This window comes from Mustela lutreola, chromosome 16 (genome assembly GCF_030435805.1).
Source record: "Mustela lutreola isolate mMusLut2 chromosome 16, mMusLut2.pri, whole genome shotgun sequence".
In the NCBI taxonomy this organism is placed as follows: Eukaryota; Metazoa; Chordata; class Mammalia; order Carnivora; family Mustelidae; genus Mustela; species Mustela lutreola.
Window position 1 is genome coordinate 12,864,860 of NC_081305.1, and position 24,576 is coordinate 12,889,435.

Sequence of the window (24,576 nt, forward strand, 5' to 3'; positions counted from 1 at the left end):
GATACAGTCTCTGTCCCTCCAAAGTGTGACAAGGGCTCTGGGAGGGTGTGAGGGCCCAGGACGCTGGGACACACAGAGGGGGTCCTGTGTGATGTGCAGGAGGAGGGGCGGTGTGAGACTAGGCTTCCAGGGGCATCTGAGCTGAGGTCCTGACCAAGTTACTTCCCTCCTTTGGGCCTCGGTTTCTGCTTCGGTGAAGTGGGGGACACAGCAGAGGCCACCCGGGAAGGGTTGCTGTGGAGATGTGCTAAGGTAATGCATGCTCGAGGCTGTCTGGCACAGGGTCTGGCAGGCAGCAAGTGAATGGAAAATACCAGAACCCAGGCGACGAGGCCTGACCTCAGAGAACAATTAAGGAGGTCTGGGTCAAGGCCGAAGCAGCTGGGTTTTAAAAAGCTCCAGAGGATTCTGACAGCGGCTCCTGTGTGGATGGCTCCACTGTGGGGCTGACATCTGGTTACCGGACCTTGACCTTTCTAGGTAAGATTACCGATCGCTTCCTGAGTTCAAGGGGAGAGGGGCGGGGGTGGGGGGGGGTTGGGGGGGTGGAGCAGGCAGTCAGGCCCAGGGCCAGGGAGTGTGCTCACCCCTGCAGGTCACTCAGCCCTGTAGCCTGGCCTCCCAAGAGCCACCAGCCCTGTCCCAGGGGAAGGCGGTTCCCAACTGGCTTTCCTTTGTGGAATCCCTCCTGTGCTGCTGGGCCCTCTATCAGGGAGGGCCTTATTCTCCCCTCCCGAGCCCCACCTCTGCCTTCCTTGGGAGCCTGGGGCCACCAGGCAGCAGGCCCCTTGCCCCCTGCATGTCCACTGGCTACTGTGCCAGCTTTGGCTTCTCACCTGCACATCAGGGGAAGGAGTCCACCTAGACAGAAACACGACAGACTCTGTGGGCACACAGACCTGCCTTCCCCAGAGCAGAATGCTGCCAGGCCGGCTGCGGTTACGTGGGTCCCCCTTCACTTGTGGCTGTCTCAGCAGGCACAATTCTAGAACCATCACCAAGGCGGTCCTCTCTCCTCCCCAGCAGTGATCTGCTGCCAGAACTCCTTTCTGAAGACCAAATCCTTCCAGGACCCCTAGCGGTGACTGCTGGTGCCTCCGCTGGGCTGTGGGTCCGGGCAGGCTTTCCCTGGGGACTGTGAGTACAGCCCTGAGAGTTCCCTGTTGCCCTTCTCCCTGCATGTTCCTCCCTCCTCTCACTCTCTCTCAGAAGCCCCCAAGGAGAGCCCACAGGAAGAGCCGGTGGGTGAGCACCCTGTGTCCTCAGCATGGCCCCGGGGCAGGAGGTGGGGGGGGGGCGGTGGCTTGGGGAGGCGATGGCAGGCAAGGGCCCTCTCCTGTTCGCGCTGTCCCTGCCGGGACCCAGCTTACGTCCCTAGGCTGGGGGAACTCACGTTCTTGGTTGTGGCCACCATGTGGCCCATTGGCTTTCTGGCTGGTATCTGCCCCACAGGCGTGACCCGACTGCAAAGGAATCCTGGGGACTGAGGAGTTGTTTTTGTTTGTTTTGGAGAGTGGAGGCAATGAACGCTGGACTGAAAGGAAAACTGAGGCAGGGATCTCAGGAGGAGGAGCAAACCCCATTCATCTGGGAGACGGTCCACTCCGAGCACGCCCCATTAGTATTCCAGGGAGTGGGGTCAGGACCACACAGAGTCAGAGCTGGACGGGACGAACGCAGAGCAGGCCAACCGCGCTGGATGGAGGCAAGGAGGTGCCGGGCACGTGCCGGGTCCCACGGAGAGCGGGGCAGTGCAGGGCAGAGGCCTGCCCTCCCGGTCCTCTCCAGGCCACTTCCCACACCGCCCCTCCCCGGCCCAGCGGCCAGCACCACTCCTTCGGCATGGGCCCTGGGAGGGTGAATAGCCCAACAAGGCAGGTCAAGGTTCAGTGCTCAGAACTGAAGAGGGGAGAGGGGGACAGCCTGAATGACGCTGTGCCTCCACTTGCCTGGACCCCTGCTCTGCACTGAGGTCAGCTCTTGTGTGCTTTTAGATGTTCTGGAACAGACAAACCCAACTTCTGGCTCCTGGCGGTATGAGCTTGGGCAAGTTACCCTCCTCACACTTGGATGTCCTTTTAAGTCAAACTGGGGATAATGAAAAGCAGCCCAAGAGCAAGAGGCCGAGCGGTCACGACAGAAACAATGTGCTCTGAGTAGGGCACCCGCCCCATCAACCTCGCCTTCCGCCCTCTCCGGCTCTCAGTCGCTTCCACGGATGCGGGGGTCTGAGCCCAGCACCCACTGTGGATTCTAAGGGCAGCCAGCAGTGGGGGTGCTGGGTGGGCCATCAGCTCTCAGAGCTGCCCTCAAAGGAAGAGATTGTAATGGCGTGGAAACCCCACTGCTGGGGCAGACACTGAGCGACGGCCCACCCCACTAGCTGCACCTGCCCCCACGCCGCCCCTGGGGACAGGATAGTGCAGCCCCGGCCACCCTGGACCCTGAGTAAGAAAGTGAACCCAGCAGGATGATCTCAGTCTGGGGCCTCTCTCTGGGGGGAGATCCCCTTGGCTAAGGCCTTGTTGCCACTAACTAAATCCCTTTGAAGCAGCGGACCCACGAGACCAGAGTGGTAAGAGTCCCCGGGAAAGGCAAGCCCGGTGAGCACTCTCCTTTGAGAGACTGGAAAACCTCTCCATTTCTCCTAGGACCCAGACCATGAAAACATAAAATTCTTTCCTGTCTCCCCCAAAGTCAGCTGTGTCCCCCCTAAGCTCCAGGACGTGGCAAAAGTGAGAGTCACCCATTGGGCTCCCTGCTCCACGGGTCTGCACGCTCCTCTGGTGTGCTGTGGGGTTGAGGACAGTGAAGGCCCCGGTCGCCCTGGACCAGGGTATGTCACAGCACTTGCGGGGTGCTTGAAGAGATGCCCTCAATCACTGCCTACAGCCAGCCCGCCACACTGCCTGCGTGGGCCGGCCACACTCTGCACACGGCACATGGGCTCCGGACCTGAAACCGGCCCCTGCTGCCTGTGCAGTCCTCACGGTCCTACCCTGCAGGCTTCCATATTGACAAAAGGCTCACTCTTTTTTTCCGCTTGTACATCATGAGCCATCAACTCCCCTCAGCAATCTCTCCTCACCAATCCTTGGAGCCTAGGGGACTGGAGGGGGGGCATTTCTCCCGGGATGAGAAACTCTGCTCTGAAGCATTAAGGACACCTCAGCTCCAAGAGGTGAGAGGACTCTGCGTGAGCTGGCTCTGGAGGCCCCAGGGGAGTGTGTGCCCTCTGGATCTCCATGGACCCTGAGGCTTGCTTCTGGGCAACTGGCTCAGAAGCCGCAGAGGCCCTCTGCAGATGATGCTGTCCCTCCTCTCTCCCCGGAGCCAGGGCAGCAAGCACCACCCTTCCACCACCTGTGATGCTGCACACAGCCCACTGACTTGGGCTGGGGCCGCTGGCGGAGGGGGGTGGGGAAGGGGAAGATACAGAGAGGGGTGCTGGTCCTACTGCTCACTGCCTTCCCCTTGGTCGTCCTATGGCTGGAGACGGACAATGAGCTCCCAAAGAAGCCCGCCTACCCGGCCATCCGCATGGGGTCTGTGCAGTCCTAAGACAGGCAGGGGGACAGAGGACAGAGGACAGAGATCGGCTTCTGTTCCGGCTTTTGCAGCTGAGCTGGGACAGGAAGGATGTGGGGAAAAAGCAGAGCCCACCTTCCTGATTTCCGTGTGTATCATCGCCGTGTTGACAGAAATGAGTACCGCATCAGAGGAGCTAGAACACGTGTTCACATGTGTCGTGTATTCTATACCCATGACCTCATTTAATACTCGCCTGGGGGGCCACACCTAGGCGGGGGCCTCTCCCATTATTCTCGGTTTTCGGATAAGCAAACTGGGGCTCAGCGAGACCAGCTCATTGGCTCAAGTTCAAGGTTAACCAGCTTCTGAGTAATGAGCCAGGACCAGACTCTTGGACTGCCAGCCCCAAAACCCGTGTTCTTAAACCACTGCACTGTCACCTGGGGAGAAAATGTTACTGAAAAGGGATGCCACTCAACATCACGACAAAATTTAAAATACTGAAAATAAGCTTCATGATGAATAAGACCTACAAAAAAGGCTTGAAGGCTTTACAAAATGACTTACAGAAAAGGGCTAAGCCCTGCACCTGGGTGGGAGCGTTCCACAGTTTACCTCCCGGCTCGCTCCCGGCACTGTATGTCCTATGGGTTTGGACAGATGGAGACCAGTGGACGCCAGCTTTACACCCCGAGGGTTCTGGATGCAGGCTGAGAGGCAACGGTGCTTGGGGGTGAGGACTCAGGGTGGTCCCAAGGCCCCTCCAGGACCGGCCACACCTTCAGGGACATTGAGAGGAGCCATCCTGGGGCTCACGGGTGGAGCTCGCGCAGGCAGCTGCAGGCTTGGAGGTAGCCGACAGCTGGCATCTTGCGGACAGGGGAAGAAGCAGGCCCACCTCCCTACCAGGGTCTGGCAGGAAGCTCCGAGCACCTCCATTCCATGCTGTGGAAAACAGGGTTGCATTTTCTCTTAAAAACATGTAATTGCATCTCCAGCTAATGGGAGGAGTTCTTGTCTGGTGCCAAGAATTTTAATTGGACACCTGCAAATTCTTTCTGACAAAAGGGATTTTCAGAAGAAGTGTGCAAGGAGCAGGCGATACTGAGGAAACAGCCACTTATCCTGAATGACGGAAAAGCACAATCAACTGAGGGGGCCAGAAGGGCGTGGACTACCAAACATCACTGGAGAAGAATTGAGTGACAATGACAGGCAAGACACCCCAGCAGGGCCACGTGCCAACGGGGCCACGGAACATGGTGGGTCTCTGAGGCTCTGCCCCTCCTTGCGCCCAGCTCGAGTCTCAGGAACACCTGGGCACACTCTTTTTCCTGAGGCCAGCGACTCTCACCAAGGGTGAGAAGCATTTGAGTTTATCACAATCAAACTGGGAGAGAAAAGTATTTGCAACGGAATGTCCCCGGTCCTCTTTGTGTATTCAAAGAGCTTCTTCAAATCGATAAGAAAACAGACAAAGGGTCTGGGAGCTGAAACTTCTGTAGGGTATCCCCAGCTCTCTCCACACTACCTGGAGAACTGTTCTGAAGAACTTGTGGAACAGGAGAAGGCAGCCAGAAATGGGGCTGCTGACTTACCAAACACAAGCTCCCTACCTCCCCGTGGCTCTGATGGCCGGGACCAACACCTGGGGGAACGCAGGCCCGATGGCTGAGCGAACGAAAGGACGGGCTTTGGAGTCACACAGATCTGGTTTTGAGTTTGGCCTCACACCTCCTATAGCTCTTGTGAGGGGCTTCACCTCCCTCACTCTGAGTTTTCCAAACTGGGAGATGGAAACAGTAATTCCTTCTCTGCAGAACTGTCGAGGGTTCCCCAGATACCCCGAATCAAGCACAGTTCCTGGCACAGGAATGACTTCATCATACAAGCTGTGGTTAAGAATCATCCAAAACAGTGGGATAACCTGAGCTTGGAGGCCCCTCGGCTAGATGTAACACTGTAGCTAAATTCTGTTCGTGAAGGAATCTCCTTGAGGCCATCGATAGGAAGAGGCCTGTCCCCACCAGTCTGGCTGTGATCTGATTTGACTGAATGGGCTTTCAGGGTCTCAAACCTCAGGGAGCTCTGATGTGAAATCAGGGCTGTGTTTGGAAATACTGGGAAAACCCACCAAAGAGTGATTTCTAGATACCCCAGAAAGGAAGCTCCAGGAGAAGGGAGAACTTTGTGTTGTTCATGTTGTATTTCCATTGCCAAGAACACAGTATGCCCTCAAGGTTGCCAAAGAGATGGGTAGGGGACACTTAGGAATGGGAGCTGGTGAAGAACCAGGATGGGGCAGAAGCAGGACTCACCACCGATTATCCTGGCCGCCAACTCCCTCCCCTGGAGAGATGGGAAAGCAGGGACTCGCTGCTCCTGTTACGGCAACAGCCCCCCTTCAGCCCTGCGACTGTCCCCAAGAGCTGCTGCAATCCTTTCCCAGCAGGAGCCCGCAAGATATGCCCAAAGCTCCAAGAACATTTGGCACTTCAGCAAATCGAGTTTCCACAGCCGCAACCCGAACAGAGCTGTTTAATGGACTGCATCTCCTCCCGCTGCCCGTAAGCGCACGCGCACACAGAAACCCGTCACGAGCAAAGAGCTGGATGGGATTAAACGACTCAACTTAAAGGACTGAAAACTCAGCTGCTTCCAGTGAAGTCCTAGGGAAGGAACCAATCAGCAAAGTTCTGCTCTTCCTTTCTGTACTGAAATGAGGGCTGTGACTGTGCAGTGAGTCACCCCTAACTCAGCCAGAACCAGGCTGTGTCCTCCTGGGCCCCACACTGCAATGGGGAGCAGAGGGGAAGGCAGAGAGACCATGAGTGCGTGTGTGTGCGCGCGCACGTGCGCACGTGAGCGGGACAGCCAGGAGGGGTCAAGGGCAGATGCTCAGATCATCTGTTTTGGGTTTTTCTGGAAATGCGGAGTACCTCAGAGGACAGAGAGGTAGACACTTGCCTGTGTGCATCGCTTTTCAGCTCAGGTCCAAGAAAACAAATTCAGGCTGCAGGAAAACTACCCTGGGCCCCACACAGCCTGGTACCAGCCTCAGGCGCCTCATGCACACAAAGCGGTGAGCGGTGAAACCCACCCCCGCCCCGCCCAGCCCCGCCCGCCAAGATCTTGTCCCCTCTCATGTTCCCAATGGGCAGTGTGGATTCCCATGGCCACCGCCTGATGGGGCACACATAGCTCTGCCTGGAGCCCACAGCTGCCCACAGCCCAGAAGGGGGAAGGACAGGGAGCAGTCAAGGCCCACTTGTCCAGCATCTGACAGGCAGCAGGAGCTGGCATGGGGAGAGAGAAGGGATGCTATCCTGGCTGATGGCAACCCCCAGGGGCAAATCCTGTCCCTTGGCTGGGAGGCTAGGGAGTCCTGAAAAAGAACTGCCTTAGCCTAATTGCACAGAATGGAACGCCGCTGAGAATGGGTGGGGACAGGTGGGGGCTCCCGTGGACAGCTGAAGGACGCAGGACCCAGCTCTCTTTCCCCCTCTCTGGGCTAGCCTCCCCCTTCTGCTCTTGATGACCCCAGCAGAGCAAAGCTTAAAGGGATAATTTCAAACCAGAAGGCAGAATGAGGTCTGGGTGAAATGAACAGAGCCAGAGCTCCAGAGGGGCTCACACTGTCGGCCCGGCACTCGGCATCTTCCAAGGGTCAGGTCACCCTCACAGCCATGTGCTGCACTGCCCCACTGCGCAGAGAAGGAACTGGACGGATAGAGTCGTGAAGCAATTTAACTCATAGTCAGGCAGCTAAGTGGGGCCAGACGTTGCCTTCGGGAGCCCAGCCCACAGCTGAGATGCCCACCACCACATCCCCGCCTTCTACGGACGAGCCGGATCCCCCCGAGGCTGGTGTTCTGCCCATGCACTGAGCCGGTGCTCTTGACAAGGGCTAGTGGAGGAAGTCCTTGTTCCCGAAGCCAAGAGCACTTTACCAGATAGGAAGAGAGCAATTCTGGGGATGCCGATTTAAGAAACAACAGAACGAGCACCGCTCATCGACCAGGTCCCATCGGCCCTCAAAAGGGGAGGCCAGGCAGCCGAGCACAGACAGCAGGGGGCACAGGGGACCTACCTCGTCGGATTCATCCGATAGTGTCTGCAGCAGGATGGGGAAGAGGCTGTCAGTATGCCGGAACATCTGCAGAGCAGAGAAGGCAGCTGCCCGTCAGCTCCCACTGCTCCACCACTGGATTTAGCACGCACGGGGTCTCGCTACCCCGCACAGACCACCCCACGCCCTCCCGGGACTCCTCCAGCAGCTGTCACTCCTCTGCCTGCCTGGGGCTTTCTAGTACTGCACTGATCAGAAGCCTACCAAGCACGAGGCAGGCCCTGAAAATCAAGGTGGGCCCCGAAACAGGCCCCAGCCTGGAAGGGCCTCTGGGGCTGACGGGCCCTGGGACTCACCTTCCGTGGAGTCTTGATATAGAGGTGGTACAGCCACTTCAGGACGGCGATCCTGGTCATCATCCCAATGGCCATGTCGCTGAGGTGGCAGTTGAGGACCTGCACGATGCCATCGAGGTGGAGGGTGACTGGGGCCCTCTCGGTGCTGTGGGCAAGATTAGGGAGGAAAGCCAGGTTGAAGCCACTGGAGCTGGTCCGCCAAGGCCACAGCGCTGAGAACCGCACTCCACCTCCCTCTCCTGGGCGCGGTGGTCCGGGGCGGGCAGGCGGTACCCTCCCGGCATGGGGCCCCGAGGTCTGGCTTCATCCCCTCGGCCTTCCTCCTTCCTCTCTAAGGCCGGAGCCTTGACAACCACCCATGGGGGAAGAGGGCCAGTCTGCTGCGTGCGCGCCCGCCTCCCCAGCACGAGCCTGGCCTGGACAGGAGAAAACCTATCTGATGTCACGGACCTGGGCCCCATCAGCCCTCAGGGCATGGAGTCCAGACCCTCAGATGATAAAATCAACCCGCCACCTTTGGCCAGTCCCGGGGAGAGTCCTGCAAGCAGTCTGAGGAGCCAACAGGCTTTTCACCAGGCAAACGAAGAACATTTCTCAAGTAAGGACAGGGTCGTGGCTTTAGGTCTTGCCATCCCCCAGGCCATTTGGCACGGGGCCTGGCTCACTTGAGAAGCCATGAGAGATGCCTGTGAAGCTGTAACTGAGCAGGGGAAGAGGCAACACAGCCTCTGCCTCTGAGAAACAGAGCTTGTTCCGACTGTGCTTTGCTCCGGCGGGACACAGGCTCCCAGGCCCAGGGAGAGAGAAGCCCTGGTCTCCAGGGAGAGAGAAGCCCTGCTGAGCAGCTCTGAGAAGGCTGGGTGCCGCTGGCTCGGTGACGGACACAGTCCTCGGCCCCAAGGCAGAGGATGGAGTTCTTGGGGATGGGGACAGCACGGGCAGAGAACCTCAGGCTATTAGGGAGGGGCTCTCTTCTTGCGACAAGTTGTACCATATTTTGCCCAGAGGTGTCATGACAGGTGCCACCCAGGGCTGCCTTTCCCGAGGACCCTGGCCAGGCAGGTCTGCTGCCCGTCGGTACAAAGCGGTCTCGCGTGGTATTTCTAGGCTGCGCAATTATTCATTTGCAGTAGGAACTCGATGCCTGCGCTTCCCTGATTCGCCCGCAGCTTCTCTGAAGCTCATTTGATGTGAATCCCTAAAGGGCCCCGCTCTCAGCTCTGGAACTGCTCAGCGGAACTTCTCTTTAGTATGGTTTGATGACTCCCCGTGGCGCTCGTTCCAGGGGTGACAGCGGGCACTCCTGTCCTCTGGTAGCCAGAGAGGCTGGGCATGCTGAGCCTCTAGCCGGGCTGCCCCTGAGATGTCCCCAGGAGTCATATGGCCGGAAGTTCTGGGGGCTTCTGAGAATATCCAAACATCTAGATTCTTTGGAAGCCTAAGACAGATGGGGAAACTAAGGCACAAACAAGTTCAGGATGGCAAACACAAGTTCCCAGCCAATCTCTTCACCAATTCCTCTCTTACTCTGACAGAAACAGAATGTGAGCCACAGATGGAATTTCACATTTTCCAGTTTTGTACTAACAAGTAACAGGAAACAGGTACAATTTTAATGATATATTTTTGATGAATCTAACATACCCAAACAGTAGCATTTGAACATGGGATCAACATATAAATCAACATACATGACATTCATAGGATACTTCATGTCCTTTTCTGTGTCCTCAGTCTTTGAAATCCAGCGCATGTCTCACCCCAACAGCACATCTCTGTTCAGACCAGCCACACGGCATGTGCCCAGCGGCCCCACGACAGCAGCTACCACCACAGACGACACAGCGCAGGGTCCAGCTAACGAGCTCCCTATGGCTTCCAGAGCATTCCTCTTCTCTGACCACTTCCTAGACACTCCTTACACTCCTACCAGTGACCAGGACTTACTGTCTCATCTCTAAGTCCTACTTTCCCCCATCCTGCTGGCCTCCTACCTGGTTCCTTCTGGCGTATTGTAGTTCTTCTCCTTGAGAAGCTGGAGAAGTTCCAGAAGCATACCTGCAGCCCGAGGCCTTAACGAGGGAGAAGGTCGGGAGGCTGTGAGGAGCGGAAGCCGCCCCGTCCTGGCCTCTGCCTTCCTCACCTGGTGAGCCCCCGGTCCACAGTGAGTCCCTTTCCCTCAAGTGCTGCAGGACACTCCAGCTGCCACACGGGGCCCAGGGTGCCAGGAGGACCCTGTGCCTTGAACGCCACCACCACTTTCTTAGCCGAAATGGAGCCCGTGGGAGCCAGGCCTTGTTTCCACTCCCCCGGGGGAGTCAGAACTGTACTGGGCAGCGAGGAGTCGTGGGGAGGAAGGCAGCGCCAAGCCCAGCTCCCCGACTTCCACCCTGCACGTCAGGCCCAGAGGGTCCCCAGTCGGGAAGCGGTAGCACCAGCAGTTTGAATGTGAGAAACTGAAGTCTAGAGTGGCCTCGTCCACCACACTCCACCGCCTCCTAATAGGCCAGGCTCGGCAGAGTTTCCATTTCCAGAGATTCCATTTCCAACTGGCCCCTGGCAGAGGCAGCAGGACGGCAGCCCCTCTGTGGGCCGGCCACGCCCTGGCCAGTCAGATCTGGCAGCCCCACGTACCAGAGGCAGAAAGAGGTCATCACATAGGCTTTTCAATATATCTTCCTATCAGTACAGTAGACAAAGTCTCCGTGTGGGGTGACAGAGGAATCCGGGAAAGCGTGGTCTGACCTGTGTTGGGGGGGACGCCAGCGGCCCAAGGAGGGCTCCAAGATGCGAGATGGTCCCTGGGGCAGCTGGACTCCTTGCTTTACGGGAGTCCCTGGCTTCACTTCTGGCCAGCTCAGTGTGTCTACTGAGGGACAAAGCAAGGGCCAGCCCTCGGTGGCATCCCCTCAGGCGGCCCTGTGTCAAGACCAAACGACGAAGGATTTCATGGAGCTGGTGTGCGTGACGTGGCACATTCTGTGCCCTGACATTCTCCGATCTCCCCCACAGCCAAGCTCCCCAGACATGGGCACCTTCAGATCGCGGGCAAGGCAAGAAGAGCACGGCTGAGAGGGACCTCGTGGTTCATGTAACTGGATCCTTCCATGCACGGATGAGACAGCACGGGACCTGCTCAGGGCCACGCAGCCATGGCCTGAAAACCTGTTCCCTTAGCTAGACACACTCTGTCTGGGTCTCATGTCCCCTGGCTGGCTGGAGGGGAAGCTCATGGGACGCAGGCTCACCCCAGGGCACCAGGGAAACTGGTTTTCGTGCCCGGGAAGGATCCCACTAGCTGCCGAGGAGGCTGCTCTCAGCTGCTCGGCTGGGTGGGGCCGGCTGCTGTGTGCTGGGCCCCCCCGCCGTATGTTCTGCGGGAAGCCGAACCCTGTGGGAACTCGGGCCCTTCTTCCAGAGGGCAGGCTGCATGGTGTGCTCAGCTGCTGAGCTGCTGCTGGCCTGGAGTCGGAGATGGGGTGGCCTCCTCTCTGGCTTGCCTTACCCAGAGAGCAGAAGGGAGCTCTCTCCCAGTTTAAAGCATATTTCTGTGTTGGTTCCAAAAAGTCTAGACTAGTTACTCCTGGGGGCTTCGGAGTTATTTCAAGGTGTCTACAAAACTCCATTTCCACTGCGTGTTTTCTCATAAAGCATCTCATAACTCATGTCTTACACATATATGTACTATGTTTTCCAAATGCATGGCACTACTGTGGCTGTTAAAATACCGACCCATAAAATAATGCTTCTGATACTACTAATAAATAACGATAAATTCCAGTGGTTCTCTCTGGGAGGTGGCACTTCATGTCTGTAATGTCTAATTCTGTTAGTACCTTCGTATGGTACTCATATGGTACATCGCTAATCAAACTAGAAGAAAAGTTAATAATAAAAGATCATTGTTTCTGAACTCAACACTGGTTTTTCATAAAGTGTCTTTACACCTTCTTTTCAATGAGCAGATGCTAAAAGTTGGGAAGCACTGAATTCCAGATCTTTCTACCTGCCTTTCTGCAGCCAGCTATACCAGGAGACCTATGCCGAATGTCACGGAGGACACCACGGCCCTCGACGAGGCCCAGGGCATCAGAACGGACGCCGGTGCACACGGTAATATGTGTCCTGGGCTCCTGTGTCCAGCTCCCAGGCAGCGGAGTGAGGGAGGCTGACATGCAAAGCTTCTCTAACTCTCCCAGTGCGACCAATAAAGGTGGGCTTGGGAGGCAGACCAGCCTGGCTTGAGAATTCCAGTTTGGCCAGTAAGTAGCTGAGTGACTCTGGGCAAGAAGTTAAACTCTCTGGGCCTGTTTCATTTGTAAAATGGGCAGAATGATGAGGTTCTCATTATAGTAACTGTTGTGAAAACATGTAAAATGTTTTCCGTGGGCCATGCACCATTCCATTCTCTTTACATATTCAATTCATAGGTGCACCACAGCCCCAGGAGATAGGTACTATCACTGCTCCCAGTTTACAGATGAGGAAACTGAGGCAGGGAGCAAGGCCACTGAGTCAGGACATGTGTCCAGGCGGCTACACTCCACTGTGCAGAGGATTCGTGGGAGCTGTGGGCAGGCAGTAGGACTGGAAAGTCACAGGGCGGTTGTGTGTCCTGGTGATTCTGGAAGGCGCCTCCTTGCCCAAGCGCAGTCCCCCTCTGGCAGCACCTACTGGAGGAAGCATGCACCCACCCTACTGTCCTCCGCTGCTGTCTCCAAGGAGTCGGGGGCCCCAGCACCTTGGCTCAGATTTCATGACTCTGATGCAGACCAGCAGGTGCCATGAGGAAATGGCCATTCGTGGGAGACAGCAAGCATGAGATGATTTGCTCTTGGGTTTTTAATTTCAAAAGGGTAGATCTGGCACGGGCTCCCCAGTGACAGGTATAAACCGAAGCCTGCTTCCAATGAGGCAGTTCCAAGCCTTGGCGTCCAGAGCTGCCCTGGCAAATGGCGCCCCTGCCTCCTAAGTGAGACGGCAGAGAGTCATGCCCACCTGCACGGTCGGTCGGTGAGATCGGATCTGTGCCTCCTCCTAGGCCTCCCTTCATCTCACACTGCCACCCTCGTAGCCTTCCAAGTCCCAGGTCTGCATGTGGCCCCACCACTTCGCAGGCAGGCTCCCATGGCCTTGACAACAGAAGCTGACCCCTCTGCGGGGTGCCAGCTCCCCGCACCTCCATCCACATCTCTCCCCCCAGCTCCAGAATCCAGGATCCAAACCTGCCTCCTTAACCGCCCCCAAGGGTGCTCAGGGCCACGGGCACAGAGCCCTTGACTGGCCACTCACACACCTGTTCCTCCTTCTAGCCCAGCCTGGGAAGTGCAGGATATCCTGAGTTGGCTCAAGCCCCAAATCTGGAGGCTATTCTTCCCCTCATGTCTCTCTCCACCATGTGAATTCGCAAATCCTGTCAATTCATCCTTCCAAACAGAGGAAAAATCTCTCCAACTTTCTCCGTGTCCTGCTGCCTCTTCGGGCGGAGCCTCTTCCCGTCCTGCAGGGTTGCTGCTGTGGTCCCCTAGCTGGTCGGCACTCGACTGACCCCTCCTCAACCCCAGCTCTACACAGCAGCCCCCAGATCACCTGTCCCTTCTCAGCCCAGAAATGCAGGAAATACTACTCCTAATGACCCCATGGAATTTAGACATCAGCAAAACCCAATGTGACAAGGCATTTGGCATGGCAGGCCGAGGAAGCACTCGCTCGTGATCAGCCTTGTCGGCCACGAAGCCGGCGAGCTGAGGCTCAGGTACCATGGCTCGTCCCCAAAACTGAGTACCCCCCCCCCCCCCCGAAACCACTGTCCTGTTTCTGTCTCCCCACTGGAGAACCTCAAAGTTGGGGACCACAGTCAGGGGTCCCATCTTGGAACCTGCGGGGCTGAATGCGGGCAGGTACTTAGGAACATGAGACAACTAACGGGACGAACACACATCTACTGCCTTGCTCGGGCGATTAGGAGAGGTCCCAGGGCGATCCACATCCACAGTCCATACTCACGCACTGTGAACCCCCCCCCCCCCCAGGGTCCTGAGAGATGAGAACAAACGAACAAATGACACAGAAGGAGGAAAGATCCTGAAAGTCTGGGGAGAAGAAAGCCTCTTGGGGGTTGAGCGCAGATCTTCTCCTCCGGAGTGAGCCGCCCCCCAGGGCCCGGGTGCAGTGTTGAGCAAAGAGGGAAGACACCTGCGGCAGGAGAACGCCATCCGCTGCCAGCCCCACAGAAAAACTGACACGGGGCGAGTCCAGGGGACTCAGGACAGAGACAGAACGGCGAGAACTCCCTCTGGGGGGGGGAGGCCATTCCCGGCACACAGGATGTGGGCAACCGCGGGGAAGGGGATGCTCCTGCTGCTGGGCCTGCACCGCCCCCACGTGGAAGGCTGCGCAACGACAGCCAACCTGGCGCCCGGGAGAGGCCTGCGGCTGCCCGGTCTCTGCGCCCTCGGCCTCTGGAACGGCTTTCTCCTTGACAGTCCTAACAGCCCCACATTCTCCGAACAAGCAAGAGTGCTGGGTGAAGGTGTCTGTATGTGTCTCCCTGTGACCACCACGCACTGGTGGTACTTTTACAGCTCGTACTTGCTGACCCCCAGCGGCTTCTCAGCTCTTCCCCATGGCCGCCGTCCGTCAGAGCTGCAGGAGTGGGTTCGCTGAGCGTCCTGCAGACTCCCTCCGATAGAGAGTTTGCCCCAGGTCTTCCCTGCAGTCTCCAGCACCCAGAAAGATCTAGGCTGCTTGCTTTCTATCAACACCTCCGGCTGGCACAAGCCACTTACCTGGCTGGCGCGAAGACGCTGCCGCCGCCGCCGCTGAAGCTGGAGTCACAAGAGCCATCGGGGCCTCCTGGGGACAGTGAGAGGAACAAGGGGTCATACCCGAGCGCTGCTGGGGTCTTTGGAGGGAATGAGATCCCCGCTATAAGGACACAGACTCTAGCTCCCCACACCTTAACTCTGGCTCTTGAAAAGGACTTAGCTCGGCAGCTGCGAGGATACGGTGCCACTCCTTCCCCAAAGCCTGCTGGAGAGCACCCACGCTTGGAAGTTTTTAGGCACTGCCATCTCAAAAGGAGGACACCCGTGCTCACACATCTGGGAAATCTCAGAAGGGACTGCCGGCTCGAGGGCAGCGGTTGTCACAAACCACTCCTGGGACGGTCCACATTATCAGCCACCGGGGCAATGTAAATCAAAGCTCCCGGGAGGGACCACTTAACACCCACTACGGGGGCTAAAACAAAGACAGTAAGCCACGTGAGGCTGTGGAGAAACAAAAACCCCTGGACCCTGTGGGTGGGAATGTAGAACAGTGCGGATGCTCTGGCAAACTGCCTGGCAATTCCTTGAGAGCTCAGGCAGTTACCCTATGACCCGGCAGTTCCACTCCGAGATGGATACCCCAGAGCAAAGGGCACTTCTGGCCACACCGGAACCGCACACCATGTTCAGAGCAATCCAACTGCCGATGAGCCGATGAACGGATCAATAAAATGTGCTAGAACCGTACAATGGACTATTATTTAGCAATAACAAGGCGTGAAACACTGATATGTGCTCCAACGTGGATCAACACCGAAAACATGCCAAGGCAAAGAACCTAATTGCAAAAGCGCACATATTGTAAGGATTCCATTTGTGTGAAATGTCCAGAACGGGCAGATCTAAAAAGACAGATCATAGACTAGAAGTTACTGAGAGCTAGGGGTGAGAGCCTGTGAAACTCATTTTCTTAAATTAAAAAGAGCAAAACAAAACAAAACTCTTTTTATTTGGAAATAATTTTAGATTTTTGAAAAGTCGCAAAAATAGCGCAGAACTGTTTGCCCTTCACCCCGCTGTTCCTAGTGTTAACATCCTTTGTTACCAAACCAGAGAAAACGCACTGACACAAGACTGTGAACAGAACCAAAATGCCCCTGGTTTTTCCACTCACGCCCTTGGCTCCAGGACAGAATCCAGGAGCACTCGCTGCATTGAGTTGTCCTGGTTTCATCCCCTCCCATCGGGGACCGTTCAGCAGACTTTCCTTATCTTTCATGAACTCGGTAATACGGAAGCCCTGGCCAGTTACTCTGCAGAATATGTTGCCAAGTGGGTTGGTCGCGTGTTTTCTCATGATGAGGCTGAAGTTACACGTTTCTGGAAGAGCACCCCACAGTGACCTGATCACCTTCTCAGTGCCTCATGTCAGGGGAGATGTGATGTCTGTGTTGTTATCACCCGATCGTGATAGTGTCTGCTGGGTTTCTCTTCTGGGAGTTACTAGTCTCCTTTTTGTAATAAGGAAATATCTTGGAGAAGACCTGAACTTTCCCCTGCAGATTTTGCATCCATCAGTGGGGTCTGTAATAATAATGACTGTAGAGTTTCCCTAGTGGTGATCATCTGTTTTTCTCTGTCCTTCTACATTTATTAACTAGAATTCCTCTATCTGGAAAAACTGCCCCTTCCCAACCATCCATATCATTATGTATATATATTTTATTCTGTGGATTACAAAATAAAACTATCATTATTTATGTATTGTTGTTCAAATGGTCCTAGCCTTGACCTCTTAGAAGCTTTAAATTATACAAGCAAAACATATTCTCATGCTAAAAATTACAAGCAAAGCAAAGCACAGCCCGTATCTCCCTAACCTTCAATCTTACTTTATTGTATGTGCAGGTAACATCTTTTGGTTAGGCAAATATCCTTCACCAACTTTTGCTTTCCTTCGTTTTGTTCTGTAATATAAATGGAATCATAGGATATTTTCTTCCCTTTTTTTTTTTTTTTTTGGTCCTACCTTGTAGTATGTCTTAAAGCAGTGCTGTTCCTGTGGACCACAGACCACCCCCAGTCCCCAGGTAAAGAGGGACTTGATTTCCATGTTGAACAGAAAGGCTCTGAGCTGCTACCTGTCTCCTCTAGTACCAGAGGCCCTTTAGGGGATGGGGCACAGCTTGGTGGGGACAGGTGTGGCCTGGGACTGATGAAACATGTCTGGGCTCAAAGGGAGGAGGACTTGCAGGGAAGCCTGGGTGAGCCAGCCTGGACCGGCAGCCAGGACTCCATGCCCCCGGCAGCCTCTTCCCTCTTGACTTCTAGAAACATGCACATTTGTAGATGAAATGACCCAGTGTCAGAAACAGGCATTAAATTAATTCCGATTGTTTCCTAACTTTCACTCTTCCCCTCCCTGACGCGTCCTCCTATGTGAGCGCACGTCTCTGGGATCCCACGTTGGGGGGTGCTGCTGGGGGAAGGGTCAGGCATTTTAGGTTTTAACCTACATTGCTAAGTTGTTCTTTAGGAAGGTTCTACTGGTGACAAATGCACTTCAGGAACGCAGGAGCAGTTGATCCCCAGCAAGCCTCACACAGGGGTCTTAGTAATTTTTCACATTTTTGCCAAGCTGATGAGTAAAAATGGTAGACTGTCTTGCTCTGCAGTGCTCCCATTCCCAGTCAAGCTGTACATCTGTGGCTTCCAGTTTTGGATTATTCCCTCCTCAGGGAGCCAGGGTGTGAGCAGTGCCAGCGGCCCGGTCTCAGAGCCCTTGGGCCCAAGTCTGAGCCCGGACTCCTGTAGGCAGCAGCTGTGTGACCCCGGGCGGCTCACCTGACTTTGCTGCCAGTCCCTCACCTGTATGACAGGGTAACCAGTGCCTACCGCACGGGCTCGTCAGGACAGTATGTGAGCTCACACCTGCTTCACCGGGAGCTTGATTTCCTAAGCACAAGTTCCTAAACGTTATGGCTTCCGACACAGGCCGCCGAACAGATCGACCACACACCGTACTTCCCTGACTTACTCCGCACCTCTCTCTCACGGAACGCTTCCTCCCCGCGAATCTCCACAGGGCACGTGTCTTTCCTTTACAGTCAGAGTCAAATACTGGGCGCAGTGGGGGCTGAGTGGAAGCTAAGGAGAAGGAACAGATCAGTTCAGATGCCTGACACGGACCTGGAGTGGAGCCCCCCGTCCTGTGCGACCACATGGAGGGCCACACGTGATTAAGTGGTTGAGCAGCTGTGGGTCTGGCCCTGGCTCCTTGCGGGCAGGACCCGGGTCCAGTCCACCTGCATCTGCAGGGCCCACAGATGCTGCTGAGAGGTCCAGGCCCGTCAAAGTCTCGCTAATGGATGGAGTCCATTACACGCCCACCAACGGGGGCTGGCAGCCCTCTCCTGAGACGCTATTTACAGCTCTGCCCCCTCACCTGTGACACGAACTTCTATCCCTGACCCTCTACGGTCCCTCATTTAGGACCTACCAGGGCCATATTACCATCTGGGGAAGGCTGGTCATAAATAACTAGGACCTAAAAGCCCTGCACTGAGAGCCTTGCTGAGTAGGTAGGTATGTGCTACGCATGCGTTATAACAATTTGACATGAAAGCGCCTGTTCCTGAGAGTGTCTGGCCTTTGCCACGTGCTAAAAGCTTTATAAGCAAATATCTCGCTTAAAACTGACCATCACACTATAGGTTTGGTATTATTATTGTTACCCAAATAAGGAACTGGAGACTTAAAAAGGCTCAGTGACTTGTCCAAGGGCAACAGAAAGGAGGTTAATGAAGCCAGGACTCAGCAGCAGGCCACTCTGACTCCAGAATCTAGACCAGGACTCTTGAGACACTCAGGCAGCATCATGGAGGGGAAGAGGGAACACAGATTAGATCAAGGGCTACAGGTACTTGGAGCAAGGACACTGCATTATGGACTCCTGAAGTGGCAGGGCCAAGGGAAAGCCAGAGCAAGTGGAGAGGGGCTGGGGACAGTGTGGCACAGCGGAGGCCCCATGGCCAGCGGTGAGGGCGAAGTGCACACATGCACGTGTATGCCCACGCACAGAGGTCTGGCTGATAAGCCTCGTCATGGATCTTATCTCCCCCAGCAACCCAGTGCTCCCCAAGGATGAGGGAGAGGAGGCAGGAATTCCTGCCGCTGGCCAGGTAACCAGCGCTGGAGCAGTGGAGCAAAACAGTAAGGAGAAAAAGGGCCAGAGGCTGGGATGAACCTGTTGACTCAACCAGCTGAATCATCGCCGTCTCCTGGCTGGCTGGGGCCTTCTCCCAGCCCTTTGGCACAGTTGTGGTTACAAACTGAGCAGGTCTGCGTGGATGTGGAGCCCCAGATTAGCTGTCATCATCTCTAGGAACTACTAGAAACTGAGCTTTGTATCTGCTGAAATGCTGTTTATGAGGCAGTAAAAGCCAGAGCCAAGCTGCCTGACTGTATCCCAGTCTGGCGTGAGAGCCTCCTAAGCAGGGAGCTGCTGCAAGAGTGCTTAGGAAAATGATCGAAAAAAGTGAAAGAAGCTACATTGGCTGGCAGCGGCACCCTGGTTTCTGGCAGGCGACGGGACTCCTGTGGAACCCCAGTGCTCTGGCTGGGGTTTTTAGCAGCTGCCACGACCTGCAGAAGACAGTGGTTCCCTCCCACAGGGCCTGACGTGTTGCCACATAAGCAGAAAAGGTGGGGTTGGGGCTGCTAGGTTCCACTTTGGGGGACGAGGCAACTTTCTTTAAAAAATAAGACATATTTCATGTAACATAAAACTCACCATTTTAAAGCATACAACTTGATGGTTGTTTGTAAAACCACCAAGTTCTGTAAGCTCACCACTATTTAATTCTAGAACATTTCCATCACCCCCCCGAAGACATCCAGGATATCCGGGGATCCAATTCCCTCTTTCCCTCCACCTTGGCAACCATTATCCTACTTTCTGACTCAATGGGTTAAGAGGCATTAACTGTTAAAGTCAGTATAAAATACAACTTCTCCGTGTTGCAATTTCTCAAGCAAAAAACAAAACAAAGCAAAACAAAACAAAAACCAGAAGAAGCCATCCCACAAACAAAAAAAGCAGGATGTGGGATTATGTAAACTGTATAATCTCACATATATATGTATATGTGTATACATATATACATGGAAAACATACATCTTATTAGGTTATATATATGTAATGGGAAAAAATGCCAAGATTACATTAATTCCCTCTTGTAGGGGGCAGTCTTGCTTCTTTATATTTTTCTCTACTTTCCAAATTTTCTAAAATGAGAATCTAAAAATGAAAAGATGATAAAATACTCAAAGTACAGTAAGCAGGTCTATTCCTGAGATTCTAGTTTCTCCTGGTAAGAAAGTTCCTGCCTTGAGAGGAGCTTTATCTTCCCAAATTTTCTTTTTCAAGGAGCTATCCAAAAGGTTACAGCTACTGCATTGGCCGGGAATCGAACCCGGGCCTCCCGCGTGGCAGGCGAGAATTCTACCACTGAACCACCAATGCTCCACTTGTGGGCTGCTGTGTCTCCAGCTGTTTTGCTGCTCTGGCTCACCAAAGCGATGCACAGCTGTAACCTGACCCTAGAGCTGGTCCGGCATATGGAATGCTGCTGCTCCGGCCAGCCAAGGCCAGGCCAGGAGGCCCATGGGGCTCAGGTGCCTGACGTACTGCTCAGATGTTCAAGAGAAGTTGGAGTATGGCAACGGGAGAAATTCTTAGAAATTCTTTTGGCTCCTGGAAGTAAGGTTCCAGACCTGAGTCTGTTAGCCTTAAAAATGTGAGTCAGCCCCGCATCAGTTTACTCTCTGGCTGACTCCGCAAAGGAGAACATCAGCTCATCAGGGTCCTCTCACAGAAGACAGAAGCCTCTTAGTAAAAAAAAGTCAGAGTTTTGAGATAAGATTTAGAGAATCAGAGTTTGAGTTTGAGATAAGATTTAGAGAATCAAACTCTAGACTCTAATTGACCTAAGAGTGGTTTTCCTCCTGTTTTGGAGAAAGAAGACAACAATGTCAGAAGAGTCGAAAGGACGGCCGAGCCATTTCATTTTGCGAAGACCCCGACTTGGGCAGCGCAATCCCCAGGACGGAAGAGGCTGCGTCCGCAGCGTTCTTAGCCTCCTCCCCGGAGTGGCCAGCACAGTCAAGGCAGCCAGCTTCTGGGCCGCTGGATGTTTATGGCCAAGATCCACACAAGCCCTGCAACCCGGACCACTCTGCCAGGCCCCAGAGCTTCCCACATCGGAAACAACCATTTCCTGCACCCGGACACAGAAAAAGGTTTTAGAAAGGCTTAACCCAGATCCTGGTCGTGTTCCCTGTGCCCGTCTGTAGAAGGGAGAGAACAGCCACTGCTACCTCCCTGGGTAGTTACCAGAATTACATGAACTAACACCTGGGAAGTCCCCAGGGCTGGTTCACGGAGGCCCCACATCAAGTCACCCTGGGAGGGCAGGGGCAGGAGGCAGAGCCCACTCACCACTGGGTGTCCCTTCCTGCGTGGCCAGGGAATCATCGGGGTTGGGTTCTGCCTGCCTCTGCAGCACTGGCTTCGGCTCGTCAGGCTCGTCATCCTCAGGGGTGACCAGCTTCATCAGGCTTTGGTTGCACACGTTGGCCACCTCTTTGATGCCTGAGTCCACTGATGTAAGGAGTAGCCGCACCCTAGGGGTATTCCCTAAACCTGATGTCACTGGCATTGGTCAAGAACTCGGTCCCTCCCAGGGGTGGATTAGCGGACAGTCTGCCCTGAGTCCCCGCGAAATGCTCTTGTCTTTTCATAGGACCTTTCCCGGTGGGCTTCCTTCCAACAGGACTCCCCAGGGAAGTGTGAGCTCGTGGGCCTGCAACTGTGGGAACTGGAAGAGCTGCTCCAGATCTGTAAGCAAGCAGGAGAGGCCTGGGGGCAGCAGTGGTAGCGCCATGTCCCTGGTGCTGCCCCAGCACCCCCTATCCGTGTCCTGCTCTGCTGCTGGCTTCCTAGGTACCAGGGGCTATCTGGAGGTATGATGGATCATAAGGGAAGCCCCATGCTCCCACACCCGGGTCCTGCAATGTCACAGCCTCCTTTGGAGCAAAGGATACTTTTCTTGCGGTCATCGTAGGCCAGGCAGGGCAAGACAGCCGTCAGGATCCCGGAAGAGTAGGGCAGCATCACCCGGCCAGCCAGCTGGATGAACTCCCGCATCCAGCACATGGCCGTCAGCTGGATCAAGTCATCTGGAAGAGGAATCGGTGGGTTCCAGGAGGGTCGGCTCGAGCAGCCGGAGTGCTCCCTCCCACGGAGCAGAGCCTGAGGAAGGGACTGGGGGAAACCCGAGGGCCTGCACTGCTTCTAGCCTCATGGATACTCTCCTGCCTTCCAAAGATCCACGCAGGTGCCAGGTGGGAGGGCACGACAATGTTGCCGCAGACGTAAGAGCGGCCAGGATTCGCCACCCTCTGCACCCAGAAAGGGGCTCCACAGCTGCTCTCATCAAGGGGTGACTTCACTTCCCCATTGCTTGAGTCTGGGCTGGCCTTCCTCCTGCGGCCAGCAGTGGTGTCAGAAGTGAAGGTGTGGCGGGTTCAAGTCCAGGCCTCTGGAGGCCTTGCTCCCCTCTACTGCAGGTCTTAGGACCTCACAGATGCCATGTGAATGCATCTGGGCCGGCATGCTGGACAATGAGACACATGGACCAACGCTCTCTGCTTCCCAGGTGCCAGCCGGCTAACTGGGAGACATGAGTGAGGCCATCCCAGACCATCTGGCCTCAGGGGACCCCTCAGTGGACTGTGGCTGTATAACCAAGTGCGGCTAAGCCTGGCCCAGGTGAACGGAGCTACCCGGCCGACCTAGAGATTCCCGACCAACACTAAGTAGCCCCGCCGTGAGGCAGTCAGTTCTGCGGGGGTTTGATACTCAGCAGAAGCTCATGGATAAAGTCCCAACCTGCAAGCATTTCAATTCCCGGTGAAATGCCAAGACGGTCTCTAGTTCTTACTCCAAGGTCAGAACAAGTGCAAGGGCCTCCACAGTGGGGGGAGGACCTGATCTCCCTCCCTCAGGGACCCACCACCGCACTGCCCCAGTCCAGTTGGAGGCAGGTTCATACTCCCACCGGGGCTCCTGCTGCTTCCAAGGAGGTGGCGGTGGCCACGGGGCCTTCATACCCACCTGTGGTCTGGCAGTGGATCACCAAGATGTTGGCCATCTCTGCAAACTTAACACTGGAGGGATTCTTCTTAATTTCTTTCAGGAATTCTCCAAGGACCACCTCACACCTACCGATGAGAGGAGGAGAAGGAAAATAGCATGCACCAGCCAGGGCTGGAGGACCCTCTCCCGGAGCCTGCTTCTGCCCTGGGGGGGCCTTCTGAGAGGGGACCACACTTCGCAGCTGCCGGATGGCTATATTCTAGAGGCTGGGGGTAGACGAGCTCTCTGCTTCCCGCGAGGCAGGAAGCACATGAGCCAGGACTGAGAGACTGAACTTCTTCCCCCGCAGCCACCCCTCTGCTGGGTGTGGGGGGCGGGGTGTGTGCGAACCGAGCAGCTGCCCGCCCCCTCCCTCCACTCACATTTTCCGAATCTCTTTGCCGTTGTCTCCCAGGATCTGGAAGAGCCCATCCAGGATCTCCGGCAAATAATCCAGCAGGTTGATGTCTGGCACAGACTCCAGAACCAGGATCTGACCCAGGGAAAGAAATAGGGAGGGAAAGTTATACCAGCCTAGGATCCCTCGTCTCCTCCTCACCAGTGCTCTGGGACTGGGCAGGGAGAAGGCGGCCCTGCTGCTGATGTGTTTCACGGCCCTACAGCAAACCCCTCCACTGCCCCAGACAGGGCTTTTGTTAAACATGCGGGAGAACGGTGACTTGGCTCCAAGGGAGAAGAGAAAGGACAGACAAGGCTCAGGTATGGCTGCTGACAGTGGCACCCCCAGGTTTAAAGAGACATGGGGGTGTTTCCCGGGACAAGAAAAGAACTGCATCATCAGGGGCAAACACGACGGGCTTTGGGGCAGACCGAAATAAGCGTGTCTGGATGACCTTATGTAACTGGACCTTAGAGATTTAACAATGAGGCTACTCTCAGCCACAGGAACTGCCCAGGCTGTGCCAGAGGGCAGATTCTACTGAACCAGAGGCTCCTTATGGCTGGAGAAACTGTCATGGGGCTGGCCCTTACCCAGGAGATGATGAACTGTCGGGCGTACTGGTTGTTGGAGTAAATCCTCTCCCTCAACAAAGGGATGAAGCCCACCAGGTCGAACTTGTTGCTTTCCGTCACAATGTCCTGTGGATCAAAGACACATGAGCTGCTGAGAGCCAGAGGCCAAGGGCAGCCTGACCTGACTGAATTATGGGCCCAGGGTCTAGCTCCAGGGGTCAGGGGGCCGCAGACAAAAATGACAGAGCTCCGGCTACAGAGGAGAGGTCCCAGAGCAACTGCCCTCGCAACAGGCCAAGGGAAGAGCAAAAACACTGGGATAAAAGCAGGAATCAGAGTCAAGAGGATAATCATACAGTAAAACCCTACATCTGATCACACGCCCTGGTACGCTGACCATCAGCAGCCCTCTGTCACTGGGAGCAGGGTGGGAATGGCAGGGGATGGCCATTCTTCCTTGTCCTGGGTGTGGCTAGCAGAAAGGATATTTAGGGTGATAAAATGTTTCTGTATTCTGATTGTGCTGGGTGACACAAGTCTGTACACCTGTCACAGAACTGTACACTGAAGGCGTCTGGACGGCTCAGCTCATTAAATGGCTGCCTTTGGCTCAGGTCATGATCCTGGCGTCCTGGGACTGAATCCACTTCTCCCTCTCCTTCTACCCTTCCCCCTGGT

At 55.3% G+C, this 24,576-nt stretch overlaps 1 protein-coding gene, 1 long non-coding RNA gene and 1 other non-coding gene across 4 annotated transcripts in view; 1 reads left to right on the forward strand and 2 right to left on the reverse strand.

Moving 5' to 3' along the window:
- The window catches only part of VAC14 (VAC14 component of PIKFYVE complex), a 98,687-nt gene that overhangs the window by 59,697 nt on the left and 14,414 nt on the right, over positions 1-24,576 (reverse strand). The window contains exons 5-12 of the mRNA XM_059153260.1: positions 23,917-24,024; positions 23,307-23,416; positions 22,903-23,009; positions 21,831-21,965; positions 21,226-21,378; positions 14,745-14,811; positions 7,957-8,101; positions 7,622-7,687 (exon numbers count right to left, since the gene is read on the reverse strand). Coding sequence (XP_059009243.1) covers positions 7,622-7,687; positions 7,957-8,101; positions 14,745-14,811; positions 21,226-21,378; positions 21,831-21,965; positions 22,903-23,009; positions 23,307-23,416; positions 23,917-24,024 — 891 coding nt within the window. The remainder of the gene's footprint in view (positions 1-7,621; positions 7,688-7,956; positions 8,102-14,744; positions 14,812-21,225; positions 21,379-21,830; positions 21,966-22,902; positions 23,010-23,306; positions 23,417-23,916; positions 24,025-24,576) is intronic.
- On the forward strand, positions 379-11,861 carry LOC131818638 (uncharacterized). Of its 2 annotated transcripts, XR_009348902.1 has the most exons (4): positions 379-480; positions 1,027-1,137; positions 9,492-9,560; positions 10,969-11,861. It is a non-coding gene; the product is annotated as an uncharacterized LOC131818638 (long non-coding RNA). The 2 variants fall into 2 exon arrangements; XR_009348901.1 differs by lacking the exon at positions 9,492-9,560.
- Positions 20,180-20,250, reverse strand: TRNAG-GCC (transfer RNA glycine (anticodon GCC)). Its single transcript has one exon. It is a non-coding gene; the product is annotated as a tRNA-Gly (tRNA).